Source organism: Sinocyclocheilus anshuiensis, unplaced genomic scaffold (assembly GCF_001515605.1).
Source record: "Sinocyclocheilus anshuiensis isolate Anshui unplaced genomic scaffold, SAMN03320099.WGS_v1.1 scaffold1662, whole genome shotgun sequence".
In the NCBI taxonomy this organism is placed as follows: Eukaryota; Metazoa; Chordata; class Actinopteri; order Cypriniformes; family Cyprinidae; genus Sinocyclocheilus; species Sinocyclocheilus anshuiensis.
This window is the reverse complement of record NW_015545835.1, coordinates 35,154-47,651: the sequence shown is the minus strand read 5'-3', so window position 1 is coordinate 47,651 and position 12,498 is coordinate 35,154. Positions and strand designations below refer to the sequence as shown.

Sequence of the window (12,498 nt, the reverse complement as noted above, 5' to 3'; positions counted from 1 at the left end):
GTGTTTCTGCTTCCACTCAAAATAGGCATTTTCAAAATGATATAATAAATGATCTGTGGGGTATTTTGAGCTGAAACTTCAGAGACACATTCTGGGGACACCAGAGACTTATATTACATATTGTAAAAAGGGGAATAATATGTCTCCTTTAAGGAAACTGAACATGTTTAACATCATTAGTTTTGTTGATGTCAGAATGCTCTTGTGTGGCCTGTGTGTGTGTTTGTGCAGATGTGCTCTGACTACGAGAGGCGTCTGGTTCAGCCGGTGTATGAGAACAATCCTCTCGGCCCGCGAGCTCTGTCTGAAACACATCCTCTGCTGCAGGACTGGCAGGTGAGATGCACACATACTACAATCAGTCCAGAAACACTCCTGAACGTTGTCCTGTCGGCTCATTATACCACGGTTCATGTAGGTTGTGTGTGTTTGCAGTAAAGCACAGATTCAGCAGATTCGTTCACCCAAAAATGATAATTCTGTCATTAATTACTCACCCTCATGTCATTCCAAACCAGAAGAGCTTTGTTCATCTTCAGAACACAAATTAAGATATTTTGATGAAATCCGAGAGCTTTCTGACCCTGCATAGACAGCAAGGGAACTGAAACGTTCAAGGCCCATTTTGATGGATCGCTATAAGTTTCAAAATGTTTGAAGAATTGTTTTGCACAGTTGGGAAATTATTGTTGTGATTCCCATGTGCAATTGTGAAACTTCAGTATTGTTCAACAGGGTGTTTTTTAAGAGGAAGAATTTATTTGTCAAAAATCACCTAATGACTCATGCCAAACATTATTCTAGAAAGAGTGCATAAGGGCATCATGTAGTGTGTGAACATGTTAATGCACTTTAAGACCCACTGCATGCATACATACATACCCTTTAGTAGTTTGAAAATAAATGCTTTATACTGTTTTATGTGTCTTTTCTCTCCATGTTAGTCGTCTAATAGAATGCGGCCCAACCTTGAGGAGGGGATCACACTGTTTTCCACTCTTCTCAACAACAAACACTTCCTGGTCACCTTTGTTCATGCTCTCGAGCAGCAGAAAGACTTTGCCGTAAGAGACAGGTGAGTACAGAGAAACACAAACAAGAACAATAACAGGATCCAAGCACAGCCCAACGCTCCTGAAAGCGTGGAATTGCAAATTCCACGCTAAAGTGCAAATTGAATAAAGTTACAGTAGCGGCCGACACTCTACATGGTTACAGCTCAGCACTTGACATCTCGTAAGTAGCACTTAAAGCATGTCCTTATGCAGTCATGTATGTGCAACGTCAGGAATCGCACTAAAAATAATAAAATATCACTCTTAGAAAATGCTCTGAACAGCTATAGTACGATCAATCGCTATTGGGAAACCAGGTGCAGATTATGTGCTGCTGGCTGAATTCAGTGAGAAATGTACATTTACATTTACTGATTTTGCAGACGCTTTTATCCAGAGCGACTTACAATTTGGGGATACATAAAGCGATTCTTCTTAAAGAGGCAAACAGATACAGGAAGTGCTTGTAATACCAAGTTTCTAGACATTGTTCAAATAAGTGGGCTCGTTGAAGACCAGTCGTACCGCTGCATTCTGAATCATTTGTAGAGGTTTGATTGTGCTTGATGGAAGTCCAAGAAATGTTGGAGTTCATGTTGCGATCTAACCTTTGGGTTACGAGTCCGACTCTCTAACCATTAGGCCACGACTTCCCCAAGTCGTGGGGAATTTGATCAGCGCTTTGATGGCCAGTGTTGTCGTTTGTGTCTGATGAGCTGTAGTGCTGGAGTTAGAGCTCTGCGGAGGACAGGCCTTTCCCCGTCTCCATCACCAGCGTCAGTTGTGAATGCTTTCAATTACTGATGTGTCTCATTATGTGCACGCATTCTTTCATTGATGTTTAGGTGCAGTCTTGCCTCTCTGCTCACGATTGCCCTCCATGGTAAACTGGAGTACTACACCAGCATCATGAAGGAGTTGCTAGTGGATTTGATCGACGCTTCAGCCTCCAAAAACCCCAAACTGATGCTCCGGCGGACCGAGTCAGTGGTGGAGAAGATGCTCACCAACTGGATGTCCATCTGCATGTACAGCTACCTTAAGGTTTGTACCCAAGTACACTAGACTGTGTGATGTAGCTGGAGCTGTCGGCTTCAGTTCATCGACTGTATGAGCGTGCTCGTAAGCGGCCGTTTCTCTCGCACCCTCAGGAGACGGTTGGCGAGCCGTTCTTCCTGCTGCTGTGCGCCATCAAGCAGCAGATCAACAAGGGCTCGATCGACGCCATCACGGGGAAGGCACGCTACACGCTCAACGAGGAGTGGCTCCTTCGAGAAAACATCGAAGCCAAACCGCAGGTGAGCTCCAACACACACGACTGACCTTTCTTTCCACCCATGAAATCACACCGATAACGGGGTTGAGCAGTGATCTGACCTCTCTTCCCCTCCGTCTGCCTTCCAGAACATCAACGTCTCGTTCCAGGGGTTTGGTATGGACTCAGTGAGTGTGCGTGTGATGAACACGGACACCATCTGTCAAGTGAAGGACAAAATACTAGAGGCCTTTTACAAGAACCTGCCCTTTTCGCAGTGGCCTCGAGAAGAGGATGTTGATCTGGGTAAATATCCCTCAGTGACGAGCGTCTGTTCATTCTGGACTCACTCGAGAGGCAGTCACTTGTTGCTCAGTAGCTTAGTCATTCTTTATATGCAGTGCTTTTACACCGTCATGAAACAGCATTCGTGAGACAGGCATGTGCGTCAGAAGAAACAGAACAGGGAAGATATTAAAGGGGTACTATTATGCTTTTTCACTTTTTCAACTTTAGTTAGTCTGTAATGTTGCTGTTTGAGCATAAAAATCCTATTATGCTTTTTCAACTTTAGTTAGTCTGTAATGTTGCTGTTTGAGCATAAAAAATATCTGCAAAGTTACAAAGCTCAAAGTCCACTTCAAAAGGAAATATCACTTTTCAAAAACTACAACGAACGACTCGTTTGGACTACAACGCATATTTACCGGGATTTGTGATATTACAAATATTGACGAATGGGACGAGACCCGGTTGAGCTGCACTAGAGAAGGCAACGAGTGTTATCACTATGTCGGAGACACGAACTTAGAGTGGTTACAATAATCCGGGTTTAAATCACGCTCAAATTGATTTGATTTTGACGCAATATTTACACTGAAGCTCGCAGCAGGCGGCTATGGTAAGAGGCATGACATTTCCCGAGCAGGTGCCGAGTGGAGCCAATCACAACACACACTGGCCCAGCTAACCAATCACAGCACATCTCATATTTCAGAAGGCGGGCCTTCATTTGATACAGGAACTATTCGAGTCGTTCATGCCAGACTGGGGAGAGAGGTGCTGTAATAATGTAAAATATGTGAAAAATAATGTGTTTTTCGAACAACCTAGTATGAGAGCCAGTTCTAGTACACCCCCAAAACTAAATCAAGACTTTGTAAAAGAGCATAATAAGACCCCTTTAAAAACTTAAGAAGAGATATGAGGACGACAATGCATATCAGTTTATGAAGGAAACTCTGTTTGCGGTTTTCTGAATGAATGAAGAATCAGATTCAGACTCTAGCAGTGATTATTAGGCAAGTCGTGCTTGACTGTGATTGGTCTGTCCCGCTCAGAGTGGTTCCCAGAGGGCCGAAGCAGCAGAATCCTGCAGGATCTGGACGACACGTCTGTCATGGAGGACGGCAGAAAAAAACTCAACACCGTCTTCTACTATCAGGTGAGTGTGTGTGCGAACTCTCGGAAACGGGATTTGCACAGAATCTGAAAACACATCAGTCACAGAAATGTATGATTTACTCCTCCTCTGTTTGTTTATTGTCTAATTTGATCATGCTTTCAGCTGCCATGGCTCTTGAGTGAGTTGTTACACTGATTTCAGCAGATTTTCCCCCTTAATTAGTGCGGAACATGTAAAAACTGGCTAATTCAGACAGAGCCAACATGGAACCCATGGACCAACTCATTCAGGCCCATATTGTGCCCCACCATGAAATGCTGGTGGTGTGACCCCGAGTGAAGCTCTTCACCCTAATGACCTCTGACCTGTCTCTTGCAGATCCCAGATGGAGCGTCACTGGCCATGAGCATGAAGGACAAGAGAGAGAACACACTGGGCCGAGGTGACGATCACACATATGCACAAAACTCAAATATCCTACAAACTCAGTGACAAGCTCTTGGTGCTTCTTTTCCATGACCTTCTTTCTGTTGATTCACAGCGAAAGATCTGGACACAGAGAAATATGTCCATCTGGTGAGTGTGCTGGACGTCTCTCACACTAGAGTTTTCACATGTGTTCACACTAATGATCAAGACTCGGATCAGTGATCAGTGACCAATCACATCTCTCATTTGCACTGTGGGGTTTGGCCTTCAGGGTTTCACATCTTCACAGCTGAGAAAAAAATGTGATGTAATTGCCATGAAATAAATAGTGCTTAGGGACTGTCAGACTGGGTTGCACTTTATTTTGATAGTCCACTTTAGACATTCTACTAACTGTAAGTAACTTTGCAACTACATTTCAAATAACTCAACTGACTGCAACTACATGTCAACTAATTAGAGCATCTGTAGACTGTTAGGTTATGGTTAGCAGAATAAGTTGCTGTCGTTGTAGAACGTCTGTTGAGCAACCATCAAAATAAAGTGTTAGCAGATATTAAGCAGATTAATACTCTGACTGCTAGTCGACATGTAGTTGCAACGTTATTTACAGGTAGTTGGCTGTCTAAAGTGGACTATCAAAATAAAGTGTGACCTCAGACTGTGTTATGCTAAAAAGCAGTAGATATGCATACTTACTCTGAGCTGGTCGATTGATGATTTAATAGCTTGGTGCTGTGGTTCATCTTCAGGTGCTGCCACATGATGAGCAGACAGAGAGCAGGAAGTCCCACAGACAGAGTCACAGGAAGAAGGTTTTACCTGAGATCTATCTGACACGCCTGCTCTCCACTAAGGTAACGCTCGACTCAACGCCGTCAGATGCCAGGTGCTCTGCTGTCTGTGGAAATACAAACAGTCACAAGATTCCAGAGCAATAGCAATAAGCATCAGTGCAGAATAGCCCACTGACCTCCAAAAGACTCAGGTCATGGGAACAGAGGATTGCGAAATGGGAGAAGCACAATTCAGAGCCTCCTCTCCAGTCCACACAGACCACTCAATGAAACGTATCCTTCACTCAGAATGAGCTTTATTGCCAAGTACATGGCAAACCGAAGCTTCCAGAATATAACAACAAGACACAGATAATGGAGGTAGCAGCTGCTGGACAGTCTGAAGCAGGAACGCAGGGTTAATTTAGCAGAGATGAGGCTGTTGAAAGCTAATAGATTCTTTTGCAAGTCTCTCGTCTGTTCAGATGTAGCAGGATATAACGCAATCTCCCAGCGGACCCTCCGTTTGCTCAATCCGGCAAGGGTCATGACCACATGATTATGACATCGTCAACATACTGTATGTTTTAAAGGGACAGTAGATGTTGGGAAAAGGTCATGAAAACTAATTATGCTGAATCATGCTTGCGGTGAAACAGAAGAGTGCTCAATATGAGCAGTAATAACTGTGTGAATGTGTTTGTCTTGCACAGGGAACCCTGCAGAAGTTCCTGGACGATCTGTTTCAAGCCATCCTCAGCATTCCTCCAGAGAAACCACCGCTAGCTGTCAAATACTTCTTTGACTTTCTAGAAGAACAGGCGGACAAGCGCGGCATAACCGACCCAGACACGTTACACATCTGGAAGACAAACAGGTGTCGAAACACTGAACGATAAGCTGCTTTAAACTCTGTTTACTCTCCTCATGCACATTCAAGCTGTCATTTTGCACAATCCATCAGTTCATCTTTCATGGAAATGTAATAACTTGCTCTGCCACTGCTAATGAATTACTATTCCCTAATCACTAAGGTCACTTGCTGTTCAAGTCCTCGCCTCCAAACACTTGTCATGTAGAGGCACTTTTTACCATCCATTCAGTTCCCTGTGGACGAAACAAGTCCATCTACTCTGTGATCTACAGAATGATACGAGCACTACCCTGTTGAAAAAAAAAACAGCATATGCTGGTTAGGTATGTTTTGAAGCATGACTGCTGGTTTAAGCTGGTCATGTGCTGGTCCTAAGTAACTAGCTCCTGCTCAGGACCAGCTTAAACCAGCCCAAACCAGCAGCCGTGCTTCAAAACATACCTAACCAGCATATGCTGGGTTTTTCAACAGGGATAGCTTATAATCCTGAAGGTGAAAACCAGTTACACTGGACAGGACAAGTGGATGAGTGTTAACAGCGCGTTTGCATCTGGGACAGGACTGTGATGTTCTCTGCGTGTCTCTCTGCAGTTTGCCTCTGCGCTTCTGGGTCAATATCCTGAAGAACCCTCAGTTTGTGTTTGATATCGATAAGACGGATCACATGGACGCCTGTCTGTCTGTCATCGCTCAGGCTTTCATTGACGCCTGCTCTCTCTCTGACCTGCAGCTGGGCAAAGTAAGAACACACACACACTTCATAACTATTACTATGTGTGTCTATATGGCTGAAAGAATATAAACATGTTTCTGTCCATATATGGAAATGGAAGCTTTCATCACAGGAGCATCTCTTCCTACGACATCAAAAGAGAAAAGTCATGTGAGCTCTTTAAATGAGCGGTTTGAGGGAGTGAGGGAATGACCTTTGTGGTCAGATTCTCTCATACTGCAGTGGTCTGCCATTGATGTCTAAAGGTGTAGTCACCTTTGCAAGCAAAAACAGGTCCATTGTCTATCGTCATGTATGAAGCACAGCTCACACAGAAGACACTTTCAAACCAAGCAGGCTTCTGGTGGTCAACGCTGCAAATTCATGTGACCAACTTGAAAATAAGCAAAACCTGCACTCCCAATCACACAGATTCCTATTGGAATGACTGGATATCACATGCACATTTCACAGAGCAATGTGAGCGCATTTTAAGGATTAAACCAGACAGGAAGTAGAGAGGAGAAATGTAGAGTACAGGTCACATATATTTTCAGCTCAACCAGTCATCAGTTCAAACCAGTGTTCATTTGGCAAGAATTAATAGAGTCTGAACCAATAAAAGATTGCAGCAGGTTTGATTTGTATGTTTGCTGATAGTTAAGCATACATCTGACTGAATCAATCTCTGACTGATTTTAAAAGAGTCTTGATCATTAATGACACATTATAATCTCTATGATCACAATCAAAGTCATGCAGCGTCGTACACATTCTGCATCTAATCGCTTGCTTGCTTTATTATAGGATTCTCCCACCAATAAACTGCTGTATGCCAAAGAGATCCCGGAGTATAAGAAGAGAGTGCAGTGTTACTACAAACAGATTCAAGAGATGGCGCCGCTGAGCGAGCAGGAAATGAACGCTCACCTGGCCGAGGAGTCGCGGGTGAGCCAAGTGCACACTTCTGATCATACTGCCTCGTTTTTTACACAGGCATCTGAGCTGTGAAACAGAGACCAGTTCATTTCACAATACACATTGTTTCAAAGTAGCTTTGCAGAAAATCATGACGTTAAAGTTTATAATATCTTAATATCTTCATGCCGTCTAGTCACATTTAGCAGATTTGAGCTGGACGATTATATAGTTACATTATGAGATGATACTGTATATAAACAATCACGCAGTTGAGATTTGCATATATCACGTTACGTGAGTGTACTGTATGCAAGATTGGATATACTTAGAGCAGCTGTATATGTTAATAATTATTAATTCTAATCACCTGCATTATATATTTTAAATATGCCAGAATACAGAAATATCAAGTTTGTATACTTACAAAGTATACTATACGTTTGTATACTTACAAAGAATTTCTGAATGGTTTTTGCCGCAGAGATACAGGAATGAGTTCAACACTAACCTGGCCATAATGGAAGTCTACAAGTATGCCAAAAGATATCGCAATCAAGTGAGTCGTTCCTCCTGCTGTCTGTCTTCACACCTGCGGTGGTGTAACTGTCCTGAGCGTGTGTGAGCGTGCCGGCAGCAGGATGCAGATGCCCCGGGCCGATGTGAAGGTCCATTCTTGAGCCGTGATTGAGCTCATTTCTGCTGACAGCTGTGCTCTGAATAGGGCTCATTTTACATGCGCAATCGTCTGGGGGTTTGCAAAACAATGCTGATTATCGTAAATGTGCAGTGCACTACAGGAGCTTGAAGGAGCTGGCTTGTGTTTGGATTCTCTCTTTTTCTTGTTGATCAGAGATCAGATTTTTTTTTAGCATTTCCAACTTAAATACATTTAGTTTTGCAGTCTGAACAGATAACAATGCATGTGCTCATTTCAAACTTAAAGGTGAAGTTTGCAGTTCCCGAGTTCGATTCCCGTCTCGAGGTCTTTTGCCGAATCCGCTCCCCTCTCCTCCCAATGCTTTCCTGTCATCTCTCGACTGTCCTTTCCCAATAAAGGCATAAAAAGCCCATAAATATATAAAAAATAAATAAAGCATATTTTCAAACAACCTTTGCCCCTTACACTCATCACACTTTTGTGTTTACTCTTATACTTAAAATATCTATTTTATGTGGGGCTTGACAGTAAAAAGCTAAAAAAAATGTGTGGGATAAGCTTGAGTTTAGCTTGCCTGTTGAGAAGAACCTCTGCAAGTTTGTCATCTCGATTGAATCCCAAACGTACCATTAAATTCCTCCATTTTGTAAATGCACTGCCAGTGCCAGTCTGTCTCTGCGTATTTTGGCAATTTTTTTGAATTTTTACTTTTACTTCTGTGCACCGAATCTGAATTTCTTTTCCCATGCAATGCATCAGCCATGTTCCCACACCGGGTAAACACTCTCTGGCTCAGCCTACTATAGCAGCCACACCCCAAACTCAACATTCTACAGAAGCCACACCCCAAACTCAACATTCTACAGTAGCTACACCCCAAACTCAACCTGCTACAGCAGCCACACCCCAAACTCAACATTCTACTACGGCAGCCACACCCCAAACTCAGCCTGCTACAGTAGCCACAACCCAAACTCAGCCTGCTACAGTAGCCACAACCCAAACTCAACATTCTACAGAAGCCACACCCCAAACTCAACATTCTACAGTAGCTACAACCCAAACTCAGCCTACTACGGCAGCCACACCCCAAACTCAGCCTGCTACAGTACCCACAACCCAAACTCAGCCTGCTACAGTAGCCACAACCCAAACTCAGCCGTCTACAGTAACCACACAAAAACCCAGCCTGCTACGATAACCACGCCCCAAACCCAGCCTGCTACAGTAACCACACACAAACTCAGCCTGCTACAGTAGCCACAACCGAAACTCAGCCTGCTACAGTACCCACACCCCAAACCCAGCCTGCTACAGTACCCACAACCCAAACTCAGCCTGCTACAGTAGCCACAACCCAAACTCAGCCGTCTACAGTAACCACACAAAAACCCAGCCTGCTACGATAACCACGCCCCAAACCCAGCCTGCTACAGTAACCACACACAAACTCAGCTTGCTACATGCCTTAGCCTGCCCATGAAATCTGAACTGTTTCCTATATGCAATGTGCACTGATTACAGCACGCTGAAAGGGATACAATTCTGCAGTGTTTTAGTACTTGACTCAAGCCCAAGTCCAAGACCATATTTTCAGGAGCGTTTGACTTTGGCCTGGACTCGGACTTGAATGAGCTGGTCTCAACCAGTCTTAGAAAATATGGTCTTGGACTTGAGTCTGTACTCGAGTACTACAGCACTGCAGTTCTGAATGTTTTAGCTGCTGTATTTTAAAACAAATAAACGGATAGAAATTGTTTTGTGATCTGTTTTTTCATCTAACTGATCTCAGAATACCGTTAAAAAAATATTTCAAATAAACTAAGTATATATTGATGTGTGTGTGTGTCTCAGGTGGTGAGCGCGCTGGACTCGAGCCCGACGGCTCGACGCACTCAGCTGCAGCACAAGTTTGAGCAGGTCATTGCGCTGGTGGAAGACAACATCTATGAGTGCAGCAGTGAGGCCTGAGCCCACATTCATTCCCCTGACCGCTGCCTCAAAGAACAGAAGCCCTGACATCCATATCTGATCAAAACTGTCCCACATTTACTGAACCAATGAGGATAATCAAGTGAAGTAGTGAGGGGGAAACGCCCATGTTTCACCGCTTGTTCTTGCTATGATGAGTTTATTGATTTTCTATTGCTATAGTATTCAATTATTGACTTTGAATTAGGAGTTTGTTTAATTAATTGAGGACTCCAGGGTCCTGGGGCCCTGCAGTCATGTGACGCACTGACCCCACGCTTGGGGAGAGCCAGTTATGCACTGGATTATACAAGACCTTCTCCATAGCAATATTTATAGCTGTATGATGATTTCATAGTGTTATTTGAATAACGTTTCTGATGGGATATTTGTGCCTGCACTGTTCAACGGCAGTCCATTTTAAACCCACAATGCCTTGGACTACAAGTTACTATATGATTAACAAAATAGGCTTGAATGAGACTGTTGCATTTGTATTAATTATTATTATTTGAAGGGTTTGGGTCTTTCTTGAATGGGTCCAAACCAATGTGTGTGCATAATTTTTGTAGATATTCTGCTGGAATTGTTTAATTTTTTTTGGAGAAAGAGGGACATTTTATCAATAAAGACAAACTTTACTAAAACATTGCGTAACAATCCCAGTTTTCTTTGTCATGGTTTTTAGTAAACATTTTTGGTTTTACATTAACTTTTATTTCTGCTTTGCCCCTGTATTTTGTAATCTGCAGACAATGTCATGTCTTTACACATTTACATATTCTTCCACAGATGACATTTACATCTAAACGTTCAGAGAACTGTTTCGCTGGGTGTGTGGTGAATCTCCTGAGGTCTCGTCTGGCTCCAGCACTCAGTCTCATCAACATCAAACTTTATAAAGAAACAAGCACATGGACTCAGAACTTAAGCCTACAAAAGGTTAACTGGTCAAAATCAGAACATGACTTTACAAAATCATAACTGATCATAGCTAAATACTCATCTAACAGCTGGATTATCAGCCAAAACTATTGGAACAGCTGTTGAGATAAATACATGGGAATGCCATCAAGTTACTAAACACATTGCAAGTATTTTCCATGTAAATACACAATCACATGCAGCACAAACACAGCAGTATTATAGAGATCTGATTGGCCAGTTTTTACAAAACGTGTAAGATTCCAGGGCAGAAATAAGTGAAGTAGTAGATGTAGTTGCAGACGGGATGATGTGGAGTGACATATGTGTCCTGTAGGAGGCTTCTGGGTGCATTTGTCCAGCTGTCGGTCAGGCGGCAGCCACCTGACTGGATGAGACCACAGAGGACTGAGTCTTACTGGAGGCCGTCATGCTGGTCTCCTCCTCACCAAACGGGTTCTTTCCACAGCAGACCGTAGTGAGCATGCAGTTCCTGAACTGGACCAATGTAAACACATCCAGTATTATGGCAAACAAACTTTCACGAGACACTCATCATGAAGTAGTTAACATGTCACTTTGGTTAAATGCCTGACGTGAGCAGAGCTTGTTGCTTTTATATATACAGCAGATTTCAGCTGCCTGTTGTAGCTACTCTGTCAATTAAAATTGTAAATAATGAAGCTACAGCTTATGAAGTTGAACCATTCTGTGTATTAGCCATTAGCCTGCAAGCTTATTAGATGTTATGAGGTTTGATCATTTGGTAAGAACATGCAATAAAAATGTTGAGATCCACACTACAACTTGTGACAGCCACAGCTGTAATTTTTCATCAATTAGATTTAAATAAACTATATCAGTTAAACCTGTTACAGTTAGTATGCTGAAACTGTGACAGGCATGTAGATTGTAATTTGGTGGATAGCACTGTGGTGTCTGCTCTTCTTCTCTTCAGTGTTTTTCATAATGCACAGCTGTCTAACCGTTTGAGATGTTTGAGCTCCTCAATAATGTTTTAAAACAGATTATACAATAGTTAATGATGATAATTTGATGATCTGAGCAGTATTTCACGGTGATATACAGCCACGTGACTTCCTGTATGAGTGAGTCATTGAATTATTCACTCAACCATTTATTCAAAAACACTGATGGAATGAATGAAAGAGCACTTCTGTGTGTTCCTGCCATGTCTTTCTTTAGAACTGTTTTTACATTTACGTAATATTGTAGTAGTATACTTAGTATGTAGTACATGATTTAGAACGGTCTCACCTGTCTGTTGAGAATGATGTAGATGACAGGGTTGTAAAGCGCTGCACTCTTAGCAAAGAAAGCAGGTATCGTCATGACTACAGGACCAAACTCCGCCCCCTGATTACCAAAGATGTACCAGGCCACACTGGCATACGGCACCCAGCACACTAAGAACGAGATCACCATGACAACCACCATACGTGTCACTTCCCGTTCGGCCCTCTGGGTCGTCTCTGATTCCTGCTGCTGAGCAGCGGC

At 42.9% G+C, this 12,498-nt stretch overlaps 2 protein-coding genes across 2 annotated transcripts in view; one reads left to right on the top strand and one right to left on the bottom strand.

Annotated features, from left to right (window-relative positions):
• Positions 1-10,076, top strand: part of LOC107698440 (plexin-D1-like) — a 68,520-nt gene extending 58,444 nt beyond the window's left edge. The window contains exons 23-36 of the mRNA XM_016499458.1: positions 232-336; positions 945-1,075; positions 1,901-2,099; positions 2,207-2,353; positions 2,460-2,616; positions 3,651-3,754; positions 4,094-4,157; positions 4,257-4,291; positions 4,897-5,001; positions 5,634-5,797; positions 6,386-6,533; positions 7,314-7,454; positions 7,909-7,983; positions 9,940-10,076. Coding sequence (XP_016354944.1) covers positions 232-336; positions 945-1,075; positions 1,901-2,099; positions 2,207-2,353; positions 2,460-2,616; positions 3,651-3,754; positions 4,094-4,157; positions 4,257-4,291; positions 4,897-5,001; positions 5,634-5,797; positions 6,386-6,533; positions 7,314-7,454; positions 7,909-7,983; positions 9,940-10,056 — 1,692 coding nt within the window. The 3' untranslated portion in view covers positions 10,057-10,076. The remainder of the gene's footprint in view (positions 1-231; positions 337-944; positions 1,076-1,900; positions 2,100-2,206; positions 2,354-2,459; positions 2,617-3,650; positions 3,755-4,093; positions 4,158-4,256; positions 4,292-4,896; positions 5,002-5,633; positions 5,798-6,385; positions 6,534-7,313; positions 7,455-7,908; positions 7,984-9,939) is intronic.
• Positions 10,077-11,339: 1,263 nt separating this feature from the next.
• LOC107698434 (rhodopsin-like) overlaps positions 11,340-12,498 on the bottom strand; it is a 4,800-nt gene continuing 3,641 nt past the window's right edge. The window contains exons 4-5 of the mRNA XM_016499451.1: positions 12,259-12,498; positions 11,340-11,478 (exon numbers count right to left, since the gene is read on the bottom strand). Coding sequence (XP_016354937.1) covers positions 11,350-11,478; positions 12,259-12,498 — 369 coding nt within the window. The 3' untranslated portion in view covers positions 11,340-11,349. The remainder of the gene's footprint in view (positions 11,479-12,258) is intronic.